Source organism: Cavia porcellus, unplaced genomic scaffold (assembly GCF_034190915.1).
Source record: "Cavia porcellus strain 051 isolate PalLab524CR breed Dunkin Hartley unplaced genomic scaffold, mCavPor4.1 scaffold_5, whole genome shotgun sequence".
NCBI classification, from domain to species: Eukaryota; Metazoa; Chordata; class Mammalia; order Rodentia; family Caviidae; genus Cavia; species Cavia porcellus.
In genome coordinates this window covers 76,377,922-76,396,629 of record NW_026947488.1, presented here as the reverse complement: position 1 = coordinate 76,396,629, position 18,708 = coordinate 76,377,922, and the positions used below count along the sequence as shown (strand labels likewise).

The window sequence follows — 18,708 nt, the reverse complement described above, 5'->3', positions numbered from 1 at the left end:
GCATGTGTGAGGAACAGTGGCTGCATGAGCCCTCCTTCCTGTTTCTCTGAATGGATGCTGACGTCTTCTCCCACTGCAGGCTTCAGAAAGACCTGGACATCACCACCACCCATCTGTTACAGCCACATTCAGGAGGCTTCCTTTGCAGGCAGGTAAGTGAGAAGACTTTGCCTCTCTATTGTAGAATCTGAATTAGGATTGTTTTCTAGGTAAGTACCTTCACTCCTTCAGCAGAGTGTCAAGTTATCTTTGAAAGATTAAGAGGATGGCACTTTGAGTTATCAGAATCCACCTCCCACCTTTTATTATGGTCCTCTCTAATTTACTTCTGAGCATCCAATATTCTTGATATTCTAGAAACATTAGAAAATATTCTGATAAAATTCACCAGGAATCCCTAATATGTGAAAAAGACAGAAGTGTCTTAGTTCTCTGCTTAAACCACAATGGAAACCGTGTTTAAAGGGAATGTCAAGGGAGGAAAGGCAACAATAACAGAGGGGGGGAGATCCAGGGTAAGTTCAAAATGAGTAGTCAAGAAACCATTGTTTTAACTCGACTAAGTGGTTAAGATCTATGTATCTCTGGAATTATGTCTTATGTGGTTTCATTCTTTTCAATAAAAAAAATGAACCTTTTAAAAAGAAAACAGTCCTTGTTCATTGTTATCTCAAAGGTAAATATTTTTTAAATACCCCACCTAGGCAGTCCTGAACATGATATTAACCGGAAGAGCAAGTCCAAATGTCTTCAACGGCTGTGAGAAGGGAAAGTCTCAGGAGAGGTTACACGGAGTCCTAACCCGCAGTGATGTTGGCTATTTGCAGTGGGGTCAGGACAGCTCTGGGGACAACAGACTCTCACAGGTGAGTGTGCTCTGGTTCTCAGCTGCACAACCAGAATGTCAACATTTTTGACATTTTTAAAGTCTGGACTAACACAATTCAAATCTGAGTCTCCTACTTTATTTACTCCCTTCCTATGTACCTCTATGTCCCTTCTTACATACGCGCGCGCACACACACACACACACACACACACACACTACATCCACATTAAGGCACTAAATGAAAATATCCAAGTCTATTTGCTTCATATGGAAGTTTACATATTACTAATGTATAGAGAGTTTAAGCGATTACAAATAATATGTAAAAGCATTTTTTAAAATAGTACTCAAAATAGATACAGGAAAAGTCTCCTTTCATCCCCAGGCAACTTCAGATTCCCTTCTCAGAAATAAATACTGTCAGCTGATGGGTGTGCTCCCAATCCTTTATTTATGCAAATTAATGCATATATTCTACTTAGCACTGCGAGCTTTTTAAAAGAATACTGAAAAAAGAAGGCCTCACTTAGAAAACTTCTGTCAAACATATTTTCAGCTCAGAAGATTTACAACTTCTGACAACCAGAAAGTAAAATGTGCTGTTGAAAAGCACAACCAGAGAACTAAGAAAGATGTAATCCTTCAAAAACAAACAGGAGGGTGAGCAAGAGAGCAAATACACCCACCCAAAGCACAAAGTAAAACTGCTTCTGTGATACTTTCACAAAACTTTTCATCTGAAACCCAGGGAAAGCAAGGCCCATTCTGCGGAAAGCCACACTCTCTGGAGAGGCTTGGAAACCAGCTTGAATGGAATTCACTAGATGAAACCACCTGTGCCCAACCTCCAAACACCACCAGCAAAAAGGCCACTTCTTAGCATCTATCCCCTTGAGCTCTCCTGGTGCCACCTCAAAATATCCTTTGTGTGTATCAGGCTTCACAGTTCACGGTGGTACCCTCATATCCACAACTGCATCCGGCTTTTCTCCTACTATGAAGTCCAGCAATTGTGTTATTCATAAAATTGGTATCTGGTAGAGATATATCTAATGGCATTGAGATCATTGTGCCCCCACTCTGGTAGAATCGATGTATTTTGGGGACAATATTTTAAATATTTTCTTATTGGCTGGGCATGATAGCACATGCCTGTCATTCCAGATATTAGGAAGGCTGAGGCAGGAGGATCACAGGTTCAGTCACAACCTGAACAACTTAGCAAGAGCCTGTCCTTTCTTTTAATTTTTTTTTATTTTTATTAGTGCACATTTGCAGTACACAATGATTACATTCATCATGGGGGGCTGTGCATGTACATAGCACATCTTAATATTTTTTACCTCCCCTTCTCCTCCACTCTTTCCCTTCCATCACATAGTCCCCTTCCCATTTGCAAAAACTTCCTGCCTTAAAAATGAAAAAACCAGAAAGGAATGGGGATGTAGCTCACTGAGAGAGAGCTTGCCTAGAATAATAGAGGCCTGGGTTTAATCCCTACTACTACAAAAAATAAATGCATAAAAGCTTCCTCATTGTTTCTTGAGTTTATAATATATGTTCGTCATGCAAAAAAGTGACAGATAAACTGAAAGAAATTAATCCAATCACATTACTCAGCAGTCAGTCTTTTCAGAAATCTCCTTTTCTTCTTCATATAAATTCCTTATTCTACTCTATTGAAGCTTGCTTTTCACATTTACCACAGATATCTTTATATGTCAATGAGTACCTGACCTCTGCTGCATTTAATGGATGCAAAGAGTTCTATCCTATGAATGTGAATGGCTGTGCTCTGAACGCATCCTGGAGAGAAAATGGTTTTTATTAAAAACTCCCTAATCACCTTTTTGCAGAAAATTTGGGAAATCATCTTAGCATTCTATAAATATAACAAAGAGGATAATGAAGCCAGAAATAGGAGATTTATACATTCATTTTACACATTTTTCTTTCAACCATACATGGTCTAGCATTCTGTATTTATCAGAATCTGGTTATATGGCAACATTCAGTTTGCAGATGCACAGAGGGACATCCTGAGCCAAGTTTCAAGGTCTGGAGGCACAAAATGACAACAATAATTTTAGTGCTTCATTAGTACTCCAAAGCTCTTTCACAACATTATTAAATACCCAAACTTCGTCATATCTTTGTACCACCTTTGCTATTATTTGCTTGTTACTTTTTTTTTTGCTTGCTATTTTTTAAAAAACCAATTTATGTTTAAAATTTGGATCTGACCTTTCCTACAGCAATGATATAAGCCACGTGCTTGCTGTGCTAACTACTTTTTTCGTAATGCACAGTAAGTGAATAAACACTGCCTTTTAAAATTTATTCCCTGTGCCACCAGCGGGCATACATTCCACATTCGGAAATCTGGTGTGCAGGAAAGGGGGTGCTTTCAGCATGTGGGAAATGCCCCTGGCTTGGAAATCAGCACATTTGACTGCAAGCCTTGCCCTGCCACTGCAGGAGTGGATCAGCTTCCCTCTCTGAGCCTGCATCCTCATCTGCGTTCACCTGCCTTGCAACCATAGGGCTGATGTGAAAAGCAAACAAAATTATGAATGCTGGAGCCCTTTTGGACAGCCAAAATACTCTATGCACATAAAATACTTTGTGATAGACAATAATAAGGAGTAATATTACAGTGCATTATTTAGCTTCATTCACCCAGCACCTACTAAATGGGAGTCTACTAAAGAGGAGCCTTACCTGGGCCAGACACTGAACATCCACTGATTGCCATAGAAGCATTCAGGTACCACATGCTGGAAAGCAGTGCCGTCTGCCAGGCTGTACTCTAAACTCACCTGGAGAACTTTTAATCTTATCAGTGCCTGGTCATCCCCCAGAACAGTGCCAACTTTGTGAGTGTGGGACTTGTGCCATCATAGAAGGTCTCACATTTTTGAAAATCATTTATTTCTTGAGAATAACTGTTCTAAAGAAAGGAGGAAATGAGCTGATTAAATCCATGGTGTGCAAGAACTGGGGAACCAGCTCTTTCTCAGCTGAATGCTTAAGAGTTTTTCTTCTTTCAATCAGTATCAGAACAGCTGACAGCTTTTTGTTCTTTTTTAACATTTGCAAAGCTTTAGGGAAAGATTTCAGGTTTTATCTTAAGTTAAAATTGAGCAGGTGTTTGTAAAATAGCTACTAAGTTTCTCTGAGTAAAAGGGCTATAACAGAGACCATGTCACCAAAAAGCGTGCATTCCAAAGTCAAGAATTCACAGGGATCCAGCCCTTCTGTTCTGCCCTAGATCACATCTTTTGCTACACAAATGGGCTCAGACTAAAAAACTGATAAATTAGGCACTAAAGAAAATTACCTGTAGAGTCTAAAATACCTTGTATTAAGAAAGAGGATCTTTGCCAGGACCTTAGAGTCAGTTAAGAGGCCACAACGCAAGGTAAGAAATAAGAGCTTCCTGTCAGGAAGAGGACCACCTGTTCCAGTCCACAGAATAGCCATCCTAAGGCTTTACCAATGGAAACAGAGCAGCAGACAGAAACTGCCCAACGTGGCTTTAAAAGCTACATAGAAATCAAAGCTACACTGCTTCCAGGTTTTGGAATATGACTAATAGGACTTTTCATCTTTCTTTCTTAGACACAGTGTCTCTTCTCTCAGGGAGACGCCTACAAATCCTTCCCTCGGTGAAAATTGCCTGAATTGTACACTAATGGCTTGAAACCATATTTATTGTGTTGTCTCCGTCATACAGTTGGATTTTTGTTTCAGGAAAAAAAAAATACTAAGGAGCAACTACAGGCTGACAGTTAATTTTCTTACCTGAACTCCTGAGACAAATAGATATGTTAAACATATTCTTAAAGTTGATTTTACCTGAAGGCACTTTTTTATTCTCTTCATGTCAGTTTATTACTTTGGGAATAAAGCAATCCCTAATCTCTATTCCCATCTCTAGGGATAAAAGCATGTCCTACTTTATACATATACACATGTGTATTGTTTCTCATCACCTCTAGTGAATGCTAATTAAAAGAAGCATAATGTGAAGCCTTTGTACTCATCCGTAGTGCTAACATGACCATGTGTGAGGCACCTACTATGCACCAGAGCTTTCTATCAGTCATTTGCAATGATATGATCTTTAATCCTCAACTCCACTCAAACTTATAAGCAGTGGTACTTTAAACAGATGTTTTCAGGGTCGCTGATTTTTAAGATAGAAAAGCCAGGCAGAACAGGTATAGGAACCTGCCCAAAGCTACCAGCTAGATAAGTGTTGGAGCCTGAGTTATAAATCCAGTTCATTCTTCCCTCAAAACTCATCTATACTGTGTGTTCTGATGGTCATATCTTTGCTCACTTTCTGGTAATTATAAATATATAAATACCAGCTCCTAGAATTATATTTTATCATCAGCTTTTTAATAATCCACTATAGATGTACATTTATAGTTTATAACCCACACTATCTGTTGCAGCTATATCGAGGTTGAGCCTTAACATTTAGATGGTGGCAAATTATGACTAGGTTTTAGAACGCATGGTAATTGTGCTTAACAAACTAGGACTTTATCCATTGAATTCTAGGTTAAAGCAGTTGTAAGCTTGTGCTGATTGTGCACCTTGGGCCACACACTCCAAAGCATTTGCCTCCCCTTGGCTCCTGATTTGGCACATGACATCTGTCAGGTGTGTGAAACTTTTGAGCTTAATACAAGCTCAGTGGTGCTCAAGATGTGCTAAGCAGAAGAATTAGCTAATCAGGCTGCAGTTGACCCAGAAGTTCAGTAGTTCACAATTGTAGTACAAAGCCGAAGCACTGAGCAGATCAGAAGTTTGCTCAAGAATAAACATGATATGGTTCCAGACCAGTGTTCTCATATGGACTGAAGACATTGTGCAGCTTCTGCCCTTCCTATCTGTTCCAAGGCATAGTGGTTCTGTACAGGACTTGTCAATAGGCAACTACAGATATGCTCTTCAGGGTATTTAGTAGCTCCTGCATAGGGCCAGTATGATAAACCTGAATAGTATACATATGTATTGATAATAAAAACTCAGTATAAGAAAGGTTTCTGAATTCAAAAGAAAACCTGTGGTAGGCACCACCTGACAGTTAGATTGTGCTGTCAAGGTGAAACTTATCCTGCAAGGTTGTTTTTGTCTTCCCTCAGTCAATCTCTTCTTACTCTGTGCTAAAACTGCCAGGGCTGCAAAACACACTTCTCTCACTCCCACTGTCACAGCTGTATGGGTGAGATTTGAAAGAAAAGGAGGATGGCATTCTCATTAGATGACATAAGCAGGCCCCCCAGAGCCCCACAGACTAACGGTTCCTACAGTACACAGCCAGCTACCTGCAGGACAAGGAACTGTTTTGAAGCCTCCCTGTTACTTTTCTATTTGAAGATACAGGTTTGAGTGTGAGGTTCCAATACCTAAGTGAGAACATAAAGCGGTTTGAGTCTAACACCATCTGGAAAGCCTTAGGAGGTTCACATTATCTTCACACCTGCCACTGAGAAGAGAAATCAACTCTGATTTTTAGAAGGGACTGAAGCCATTTAGGTCTCGCCAGAATTACTCCCACAGCAGCCCTGGCAGCATCAACCACCATCCCCATGGTACCTTCTTCCCTTTTTAATTTTTTCCTTTGGAGAGCCTGAGAGGAACCTTACAAGTAACAAATGAAGCTTCACTTACTACACTCTGCCACAAAGTCACTAAGGTCACCCCCTACCAGTGAGGGAGCAAGTGAGCACGATCTATTTTGTCTTTACAACATTTCTGCAAACTTGGGGAGAGAAGCTACATCAGCTCTCTGTTCCAGGTGGCATAGATGAGAGCCAGACCATTAACAGTTGTGCCTGGTAATTATCACCAGGACTAGGTGAAGAAAAGCACAGGTTTCCAATACCCTTCTCTCATTCAAATTACAAGCCTGGAGCTTGAGACTTACTCATTAGCAAGCTCCTTATGCAAAGATTCGTTCTAAGTACCATTGTTCTAGACAGCGTGAAAAAACAAAGAATAACATGGACTCAGTTCCTGCCTCTAGTGTGTAGAATTTGTCCATTCTTCTTGTAGTCCTTCTAATTTTACATTGACTTAAAAGACATATATTATGAAAAGATTGCTGCATGCGATACTGAAACTACTGGGCTTATTACACAATGAGTGAACCCAAGGAGAGAGGTATTTTATTTATAGCACCACTGTATCACAATTTAATTTCCTTTTACCATGGCAACATGCACAAATTCAGAATTGGTGGAATCTCACCAATAAAACATATTTAGAATCCTGCTTTTGGAGGGTAGCTGGTAAACTATGTCTATCCAAAAGCAATACGTAATTCTTAAAACAATATTCCAGTCAAACTGCTTATCTAGTGTGCCAAGAAAAGTGAGCAGTGTGACAGTGGACTGAACTCAGTCAGAGGGTGCTTTGCTTTGCTTTTTTGCAGGACTCACTTTAAACCAGATGTGTTCTCTGCCATAACCTTAAGCTTATCTCCTAGAATTAGTATCCAAAGTGCCATGACAGTCATGCATGACATGTCCCTTTGAATTACAATCTCTCAAGACTAGGACACTCCATCAGGTCATAGTGAGATCTGCTGAGGGTCAGAGGTGGGTGTGTTTCGGGTACTTCACTTTCCTTCCACTTGCTTTGAGTTCAATAAGACAACTGTTGCATTACTATGTAACGTAACAATAGTGTGGTATCAACCCCTCAGAATGTGTGACTCTGAGTGTCAGTTGAATTTTGCCTCCTTTACAAATATCCTGTGAAACACTATTTTATATATTTATCTAGATTTAATTTATAAGAACATTCATTAATTAAAAATTGGCCAGAATATTCCCCTGAAATTCAGATGAAATGACACCTTGTTACAAACAGCCATCAGTCTCCTGCTTAGTTTAAGCAAGTTTTCCAACCTTAATAATCCCAGGTCCAGCTTATTGTATTTCAGTTACATATAATCTTAGTACAGGAAGCGCCAGCAAGAGAAGACGTGAGAAGGGGCTTGTGCTAATGATTGGTTATAATGTTGTTTACAACTTGTTTGAGACTTCAACATGTTGGCTGTTTCAGTGGTGCATCCTGTTTTGCCTCATATGCAGCTAGCAAGCAGACTTGACCCATGTTTGATAAATGCTCCTGTTATTCTAGTCTAAGTACATGCATACTCACTGGAAATGAGTCTTAACTTGGGTGCTGGGCTCGCACCTTTTCAAAAGGTGAAGATAAATCATTTCTTTGAAACACTGTATATAATTTGTCTATGGAGCTAAAGACAGAAGCACTTCTGATCACCCACTCACCATAACTGAAGAAAAAGAAGAGAATCGAGTAGAATTATTGAAAAACCAAAATGTTGAGTTACTAACCTTTAACACTTGGGTTTGCAAAGCATGTGATAATTTTTCAAAGCTGGATTTTTCAGGAAACAGGATTTGTTCCTGAACAAACAGTACAACTTGAAGGACTGAGAAGAAAAGAAACAAAATAGCAATGTTATGTCTTTCCATGATAGGAAGAAATTTCAAGCCAAAGGATCCAGAAGCAGTTTTTGGTATCGTGGAGAAATCATAGAATTTCTATACACTATGTGTTTATGTCTTTGAGCACAAAAGAAATTTTTTTAATGAATTGTGAAATCTTTTTTTAAAAAATGTGTTTTCCTGCCTTTTTAAACAAAATGATAGACGCCAGTTATAGAAATGCATTACAATGTCAAGCACAGTCTTGAAACCTGCTATGAGAGAGACTAAGGCAGGAAGATCATGACTCTGAGGCTGCCTGAACAACACAGGGAGACCCCCATCTCAAAAAAAGTTCAAAGGAAGCAATAAGTGAAGGAATGTACCTCATTATCATGATACCTCCAAAGGTTCCTGATGCAAGATCACTGCCCTGCTATTCCCTGGCCCTCCAGAGTAGTAGCTTTGTGAATCTTATTTACTATGAGAATTCAAGGATGAAGTGACAGTTGGCAGGAAAAAATAGACAAGCTGATTAAAATACTAAACTTGATATTGCATGTAATATTAGCTAGTACGCTCCAAGTACACCTTCACAGCTATCTGGTAACTTGTATATGTGTGTGTGTGTTTATTCCTCTCATTTCCCAAAAACTATTTCCTAAATTCTAAATATCTTTTTTTCCTATAGTTTGAACATGTACTGGTGCCCCTTTGACCACATGCTAAGTGAAATATTGCTCTATCTTGGAAATAGGCGCAAATACACTACTTGACGGCAAAGATGAATTATTTCATTGCCACGTTTTCAGTGTGCTTATGACTTCAGTTTAAAACCGGACAGAATTCTCTACCCCTTCCATGAAGTCACTGATTTAAAAACAAAAAATTAAAAAACAATCCATTAGGACAGAAAATACAGTGTCATCGCTATACCACACCATTCATAAACACAAATTCATTTATAATGAGGTCTTGGTTTAAAATCTTACCCTCAATCTGATCCCCACACAGATATACAGGCAATAAGAAGCCTCAGAGGTGCTTTTTGATCACAATGACACAACAGCCTCTGTTGCAAGAAGACAAAATCTGTATGCTTCTCTGTATTTCCTTCTTCCCTTGCAGGTGGGCAGCATGCTGAAGACTCCTAAATTTCCTATCTGGCTGTGCAATATCAGTGGAAATTACAGCATCCTTTTTTGCACAAACAGACAGCTTTTGTCAGACTGGAAAACAGAGCGTCTCTTTGATCTGTACTTTTACAGTAGCCAACCCTCACAGAAAAAGCCAGTGCGTCTTACAGTGGGTGAGCACTTCAGCCTCCAAGAGTGCGTGCCTCAGTGTGCCCAGAGACTCACCACCACCGTTACCAGCTGGGTAGTCAGGCCAGCTCTGCAGGAAAGTGCTTGGGCTTGGTTTCTGCAGAGAATGAAATCCCATGGCTCCCTTGGCTCTAAACCCAGTTATTGTAATGTGAGAACCCTAAAACTGCTTTCAAAAGGAGGAGGATGTGGATTAAATATAACAGAGAAACAAGTAACTTTTAGGCAGAGAAAACAAAGAGTGAAAAGTCTAATTTCCAAAAAGCCTTTCTGAGGCCTTTTGTGTAAACAATTCCTAGGGAAAGATATGCAAAAAAGTGGGGGGGACAGAGTTCCAATGTGCCAGTTTCCAAACCAAACACCAGACTATCATCTCATGATGAAAGTACCCATTTCTTCTCAGTTAGTTTTACAAGCATTTTTAAATTAGCTACAATGGGCTAAAACACTGGGAAAACCACAGTGAATAAGACACAGTGCAAGCAAATCCTTAGGAGGTACCAGGCCAATGGCAGAAGCAGACAGCCAGCAAGCAGTACATTTCATTTCAGTTAAAAATCACAGTTTTGAAACTCACAAGGGGAAATAAAAACCAACATCGAGAAGCCTTCAAACACTGGTCCCTTTGGCGAGGCATTAAAAGTGGTATTGGACTGGTGATTTATACCAGGTTAGCAATGGTTCCGTGAAGGAGCCTGGTTATCTACTGTCTAACTCTGCACTTAGCATCACACGCCTGGTGTTACATAACGTGTGCTATTAAAACTGCATTTAGAAAAGTATCTTAGTGACTATTTTATGTGTGAAGCACCTAAATTTTTTCAATTATAAGAAATATATATTAACCCATTTAATTCAGTGTATTACCAACGTTAGTACAATCAACCTTGCTCCTTGAGGAACGCATCCTTTTTTATTATTTTTTATTTGCTCACTACGCCTCCCACATGCTCGGTGTTAGGCACTGTGTGGAAAGTCTTATGCACATTAGCACAAAAAATTCTCAATATCATAGTAGGTACTGTGCTGTCTACTTTTACACAATGAAAAACTGGCATTCCCAATAAATAGGTGCCAGTTGAATAAATAAGATTTAACAGTAGGTGCTAAGCGTAGCTGTTAAGTACCTTCTCAAATACCACCTGGCTCACATGAGGCAAACTTGGGCCTTGAGCCCTGTGCTCAATTATCCCACTAGAATGTCTCGTACTGCACTTAAAAATGCAAATGTATTCTTAGAAGCCTGGAGAAGTGGGAGCTTTCCCCATCCTTATTTTTCATGACAACACCTGGTTCTCCGTGGTATGTAAGGTACATTAGATGATTTATCAGAATTCACATCTCAGCACAAGCAAGCCAGGTTGTCACTGACTCCTTGTATATGGGTCACTTCCGCACAGCATCTTCTGGGATCTCCTCCACTTCACCAGTTCTAGGATTACAGTTTGCAGAGCTCAACTCCTGCCCACCAGTGCTTTTCTCCTGGAATGGCTTCCTCGAGAATGACGCACCAGGCTCAGGTGTAACCATCTCATGTTCCTTCCTCAGATACGCATGCTCATCCTTGGGAAAAGGATCAACAGCAAGATAAACATGGGTCAGGAAGACGCTGCTCCCCAGTGGAGATGGCCATCAGAACCAAGTGGAGAGAGGCCACCATCAACTGGAATGGAACTTCTCCCTTTTTCTAAGAGAAAACCAGCACTTACAATGAGGTCCCAAGTGTTAGAAATGTTGGGTTTCAAGAGTCTTGTGCAGGAGGAAGATATTTAATCTCTACATTCCCTCTCCTGAGCCCACCAAAAACCCCTGCTAGCATCTTTTACACTTTTCCTCCCTGTCATGCAGGCTGCAGTTCGTGTTGTGGGAGAAGCCCAGACCCTTGCCCAGGGTCCTCTTGATTTCTCCTCTGTAGTCACCTAAACTGGCTCCTTCGTTTTATTCAAAAGAAAAAAAAAAAAAAAAAATGAAGTCTCTCCTCTGCGTATTATTTCCAAATTAGTCTTTTCTTGGTTTGATTCTCCATGAGGATTATGGAAATGGGCAGCTCGCTTCCATGTGGGAATCAAGTTATCCATAAAGCATCACCAGATTTTAGTCATGGCAAGAACCCAAGCCTTCTCGAAGACTTCCTGGGATGGGTGGCATTCTTTTCCCAGCATACATTTCACACGCCCACATTAGCAAGTTCCTGCCATCCACATAGTAAACGGGCTTCCTCTGGCTTCAAGCAGGGACTATTCCTGGGGAGGCAGCAGCTAGAGCATTTGGCGTGGGGGCTTCAGTAGTCAAGGCGAGCAGGCGGAAGGAAATACTCTTCTCCTCAGTGCTGTCTTTCTTTTCTTCTTCTTCATAAACTAGATATAAATATTATCAACAAATATAAACTGAGACAGAAGTCTGATTCTGGCATCAAAGAAGATTCCATATAAAAATAAAATTTCTTAAGTCATTGTTCAACAGGGAAAATAATTCTTTTAAGAATGTGAGTTCGCTGGTTCTGTTAAATGCCTGTGTTCTCTGAAGAGATACAAAGACTACACGTATATTCTTTCTAAAAGACCTATGTGGGAATCGCTAGACCTTTCTGCTACCAGTGCTCTCTCCTACCCCTCCACTGGTCTGCCAACTCATAGATTTAGGGCACTGAAATTTGGAAACCAAAGGTCAGTTTCCAAAGAACAACTCTTCTGTATTTATTTTCTATATTACCCAGTGCATTTTCATTTGGCTCAAAAATGCTTTAACTTAAGGAACATGTAGAAAATAAAACTTCAAGGTGGATAAAAAAATTATGCCAAAAGAGGAAGCCAATTTGGCTTGGAGTTTTGATTATAATGTCTATTATCAGTGTTTTCAGTTGGAATATTTTGTTTTTTGTTTTGTCTTTTTGAGACAGAATCTCCCTACGAAGTTCAGGTTGGCCTTGATCTCACTTTGTAACACAGTTGGTCTCAAACTCCCAACAATCTCCCTGCCTCAGCCTCCCAAGTACATAGTGAGACTTTGTCTCAAAAAGACAAAAAAAAAAAGGGGGCTGGGAATTTAGCTCAGTGCCTTGCAAGTGTGTGGTCGTGAGTTCGATCCCTGGTACCCATAAAAAAGAAAAAGACAAAAAAAAAAAAAAAAAAAGTATGATGTAACTAGGTGTCCCCCCAAAGCCTATAAGTGAGACTTTTGGGAGGTGGCTGGATCTAGGATGTGATACTGAGATTAAAGATGTGTGATAATTAAATCGTGTTGGCATAGATATGAGTGTGGATAATAGAACCCCGATACAAGGTGTGGGTGGAGCACTTATGGGATAAAAGAGAAAGGAAAGCTTGCTGAGCTGCCTCCTGTCTGCCCACCTTAAACTGCTTCCCCTCTGCCATGCCCCCTCTGCCATGCCGCCTGATTTGGGGTTAGCTGACTATGGATTGAAACCGCTTCAAACTGTGAGCTGAAATAAACCTTTTTTCCTTTAACTCTGGGTGTCACGTATTTTGTCTCAGCAACAAGAAAATAACTAAGACAGCGTATGAGTGAGAAGTTACTGTCTTGTAAGAGATTTCGCTAAAACTCTCAAATAATGAGAACATTATGAGAAGGCATGCCAGGCAGGAATCCCCTAGATCCACCATGGTTCATCCCTCTGGGCCTAAGCACAGGGCCCTTTATCAGGGAACAAACCAGGACTCAGCAGAAGGTAAAAGAGCCCAAAGACCACGGGAAAACAGCCAGTTGTGGTTGCTGGGCAGTATATTTGCCCTTACAAAAGGCATTTATAAATTGACCTCATTCCTATATGTTTTCTGTTCCTACTCTTATTTCTCCTTTGAACTTTTGATTTATTATTTTATGCTGATTTCTAAATTTTTTGTGTTGTTGTAATCTATGTTAAGCATTCTTGGAATGAGTCTTTTGGTAAGCAAAACAGTGCAGGCAAGTGTAAAGCCTGTGTTTTATACATAAAGGCATAATCATTGTGGTACAGAAAGGTTAATCTCTTTGTATGTCAATGTTCAGTGAAAATGAGTTTCTATTTTGTCTTATAAACAGAAAAACCCACAATTCTTGGGTTTTTTAAGGTGAAAATTGTGTTATTTAGAAGCTGCTAGGAATTTCTTAAGAGTATTAGTTCACCTTTGAAATTTCTGTGTTTTGAGAGAAATTACTTTGTCTTTTGAGTTTTTCTAACAACCTAGGGAAAAGCTATTTGCCTAAAGATGTAGATACTAATTTTTCTGAAAAGTTACCTAAACTGACTATGCCTTTAGTGGGAATGTACCCTCGAGGACATGGTAAATATTCTTCTTTTTAAAATATCAACGTGGACTAGTGTGTCTCTCAAAATTATGTTCTTACAGAAGAAGCAAGATCACTTTTTAAAGTATATCCTCATCAATGTCGCAGACCAGGTGGGATTGGGCTGCAGAAATAACTTCGAGAGCCACTGGCTGGGATCAAGTCTTGCAATGCCCTAGTCATGTGCAACCTCACTCACACCTGAGCCTTAATTTACTGCCTCGTAAGTAACGAAGTATGGACATATCCTGCTAAGCTGCTAATATACTGCTAAGTCAGGGTCTTATGACAGTGATCCTTACTGGTTCATTTAATGTTTATTAGCACCCTCTGTGTACATGGCACTCGGCTGGGTGCCAGGGGAAAATAGTGAGCAAAGCCACACACACCCTTCCCTCCTCTCATGGACTGAAGACTCTTCTGAGGAGATGGACTTTAAAAAAATACTGGCATTAATACAAATGTGAAAAGTGAGATAAGTGTCCAGAGAAAAACGATTTTTGATTTGTCAACCTTGTAGCAAGGGTTGAACACTCAGGAGAAGGCATCTCTGAGGAAGAGGCAGAAGTGAAGTGGTAGAGGCAGCCAGAGGGGGGTGGAAGAGGGATGAGCACGTGTGAAATGCTATAGTGCATGTACTGGGTAAATGGAGAAGCCAGTGTGCCAGAGTGACGAGAACAGCTGGAGAACGACTGAGAGGCCCCCAGAGAGGCAGGCAAGGATTCTCCTCAAGCCCTCTGCACTGTGGGGATCAGAAGCTTGGCAAGATTTTAAGAATTCTCATAGGATATGAATTTTGAAGGAGGAGGAGCTCAATGTGGAAAGCAAAGGGGCTGCAGAGACCAGTGGGGTAGCTGTCACAGTGCTACAGGGATCAGAGTCATACAGTGGCGGCTGCAGTAGAAAAGTGGGCTACTCACAGACACTACCCGCTGCATAAAACCCAGAAGGTAGAGACAGAGAAGTGAAGGGCAGCCAGGGTCAAGAATGATTGCTGGGCTCTTGTTTGATAAGTGGCGGCAGGTTGTGCTATACTGACTAAGGGAATGCTAAGGGAATACCACTTTTAGAAAGGAGGAAATCTCAAGTTCAAATCTTGAACATGAACTATTTCAACGGTGAGATAGCAAAGAAGATGAAAATAAAGGTCTGGAAGTCAGAGGAGGGGTTTGGAGCAGATAAATAGACATAAAATATTTAGGAATTTCAAGCGGTAAATCATAGACAGCCTGGGATAAAGCCACTCGCAAAAAATAGGAAGCAAGAAAAGAGCTGGGCCTCAGACTGTCTTGGGAAGTCCACTGATGTGGTCAGGTTGGAGCCATGTGAGGAAGATAAGGAGGGGCAGCCTGACACATAGAAGGAAAACCAGAAATGAGCTGTGTGTGAAGAAGCTGTCTGCACAAAGGGCACAGCTTCCCCTGTCAATCATCCTGGGGAGAAATTATGCTGGGCAGAGGCAGGAAAATCACCATCCACCCAAATCTAATCTGTCATGGTTGGGGGTATGCACAGAGCCTGATCCAATACTGAGGGCAGAGCCAAATATGTAGACAACTGCAAGTTGTCAGAGGTTTGCAGGACCTCTCACAGGAGAGACATGAGCAAGAAGACTCACAAATTTTGGCTTTTCTTACATTGTAATCCCATTGTGGTTAAACAAAGATGTTGAACATTCCAGCTTAGTGTTCTCTATGCTTAAGTTTTCTCTCTGTATTTAAGACAGGGATCTGTTTCAAAAAGAAGAAATTTCCCAAAGACTGAAAAAGCTATTCTCGCAATGGGAAGGGTCCTCTTGAGAAGCCTGGAGCAACAGAATAGAATGACTAGCTAAAGGACATATGTGAGGGACCCAGGTGACACCTCCACAAAAAAAGTGCAAAAGGAGATAAGAAACCAGACTCAAGGTAAGGGCAAAAAAGTTCAATATTGGGGAGTACAGTTCTAGCTAATCTTGAGGAATTAAAATAAATCCATTTCTACCATGCTGAATATCTATACAAAAATGTTTATACTGGTCCTGTGGAAATAAATGTCAAATGTATTGAAGAAACATATTTTGAGGACACAAGCCAAAGGCATGCAGAGTGAACCCCAGCCCTACAACCTTGGTACCTCACTTGGACCTTGGTAAGACTCCACCCAGCATCCCCAATCCACCATGAACCTTTGGGTTTGGTTGGGCCCCACCCAGCGACTCCAAGTGGCCAAGGAATTGCCTGAGCTTGGTGGTACAAGCCAAAATTGCACACAGTGAATCCCATTCAGCCATGCAACCTCAGAACCTCACATAGAACCTGGTAGGCCCCACCCAGTGACCCCAAGCAGCTTCAGAGTTTAGTATGCCATGTAGCATGAGCTGAAGGCCTGTGTAGCATACTCCATCTAGATGTTCAGCCTTGCTATGTGACTCAGAATAGCAGCCAGGGACCTTCACAGTACCCTGTTGATGCTAAAGGCCCACTCAGCATACTCCTCACATTTCAGGGGCCTGGTAAGACCTGACTAACAACCTCCACTCAATTGGGGAAATTCTCTGCAGTACAGACAGATATTCTCAACACACAAAGAAACTGAGATCTTGCATACAGCTTCTCCAGGGGAAAACAGAAAAATGACAAAATGAAAGAGCAAAATGAAATCTCAGACCTCCATCCCATTCCAAACAAGCCTAAGAGACATAAATATAGAAGAAAATGTAAGCCATATACCTGAAACATTTGAAATGACATCAACTGAAGTAAAGAAACAACTCCATGAAGCTGTAAAGAAACTCATCAGAAATAATCTCCCAGATAAAAGAAGAAATGACAAATGAAATAAAAGAAATGCTCAATACATCTAAAGAAGACATAGTTTAAAAAAATCGAGGAACACTGCAAAAAAAAATGAAGAACTTGAATGAACAATAAGATAAAAACCAGTGGGGGCCAGAGATTTAGCTCAGTGGTGTGAGTGCCTTTCTGGCAAGCACAAGATCATAAGTTCAATCCCTGGTACCAAACAAAAAAGAAAAAGAAAAAATCAGAATACATGAAACAGATTCAAAGAGATATCCAGGAAATCAAAATTTCCATCAAAATCTAGCAAAACTGCCTCAGTGAGAATGAAGATAGACTTTCAGATCTTGAAGACAAGATTGCAGCTAGTGAAGAGGAAAGACCTTTTAAAAATAATAAGGAATCAGGAAATAATTCAACAGTTGCAAAATGATGCAAAGAAAGACAATATAAGATTAATAGGTGTAAACAAAAAAAATGTGACAATGCAAACAATATCAAAAGACTATATACAGAGGTAATAGTTGAAAATTTCCCAAACATGGGAATGGAAGTGAAGCATATTGAACTCCAATTAGCCATAACCAAAACAAATCTACACCTATACATATAATAATCAACATCCTAGAAATTCAACATAAGAATGTATTATTAAAAGCTGCTAAAGAGAAGAGACAGATCACCTATAAAGGAAAGCCCATCAGAATCACAGCAGATTTCTCAACACAAACAATAAAGTCAAGAAAACATGGAGCAAAGTATTTCAAATGCTAAAGGAAAAAGACTTCCAACCCAGATTGATGTACCCTTCAAAACTGTCCTTCAAGATTGATGGAGAAATAAGATACTTCCATTACAAAGAACAGCTGAAGAACTTCATGACCACCAAACCGACCCTACATAAAATACTAAAAGATATTATAGGTAGACATAAAAATAACTACGGCTTTAAGAACACCAACAGAAAAAAAAAAAACATTAATCAAGGCAAATGAACAGAGTGGAAAGATAAAGAACAAACAGCAGAAAGATAACATGACAAAAATAAGCCAAAATATATCACTTATAACCATTAATGTAAATGGCCTCAATTCACCAATTAAAAGAAACAGACTAGCAGAATGGATCAAGAAACAATATCCAACCATATGCTGTATACAAGAAACCCATCTAACCCAAAAAGAAATTCATATGCTGAAAGTCAAAAGATGGAAAACAATACTTCATAAAACAGGAATCCAAAACAATCAGGGATATTCTGTTTGCAGACAATGTGAACTTCAAACCAAGAAAGATCAAAAAATACAAAGAAGGTCACTACATACTAGTTAGGGGAAAACTTTAAGAGGAAGGGATAAAAACTCCAATATATACACGAAATATGGGAGCACCCAGCTATATAAAACAAATATTAATAGAAATTAAAAATTAAATAAACAATAATTCAATTATAACAGGAGACCTGAGCAACTCATTAACACAAAGAGACAGATCAACTAGACAAAAACCTAGCAAACAAATACAGAATTGAATCACATCTGTGAACAAATGGACTTAGTAGATATATACAGAGTGTTCCACAAATCGACATCAGAATATACATTCTTCTCAGCTGCACATAGGACATTCCCTAAATAGACCATTTACTAGCCCACAGAACATTCTTAAATAAATTCAAAAGAATCAAAATTATCCCATGCATATTATCTGATCATAGTGCCATGAAACTAGAAATTAATGACAAAAGAAACTACAAATACTCCATAATCACATGGAAATTAAATAATATACTCCTGAACAATGAATGGGTCATAGAGGAAATTAAAGAAGAAATTAAACAAAATCCACAAACAAATGAAAATACAAATACAACTTACCAGAACCTGTGGATGAAAGTAGTCTTCAAAGGAAAATTCATTGAGGTGAATTCCCACAGCAAGAAAACAGAATGAACACAAACAACCTGATGCTACACCTCAGACATCTAAAAAAGAAGAGCAAGTCAAGCCCAA

The 18,708-nt window shown here is 39.7% G+C and overlaps 1 protein-coding gene across 1 annotated transcript in view; it reads left to right on the top strand.

The window, feature by feature from the left end:
* Positions 1 to 12,789, top strand: part of Mindy4b (MINDY family member 4B) — a 33,990-nt gene extending 21,201 nt beyond the window's left edge. The window contains exons 9-12 of the mRNA XM_063249178.1: positions 80 to 152; positions 705 to 866; positions 9,433 to 9,613; positions 11,178 to 12,789. Coding sequence (XP_063105248.1) covers positions 80 to 152; positions 705 to 866; positions 9,433 to 9,613; positions 11,178 to 11,320 — 559 coding nt within the window. The 3' untranslated portion in view covers positions 11,321 to 12,789. The remainder of the gene's footprint in view (positions 1 to 79; positions 153 to 704; positions 867 to 9,432; positions 9,614 to 11,177) is intronic.
* The last annotated feature ends 5,919 nt before the right edge of the window (positions 12,790 to 18,708 follow it).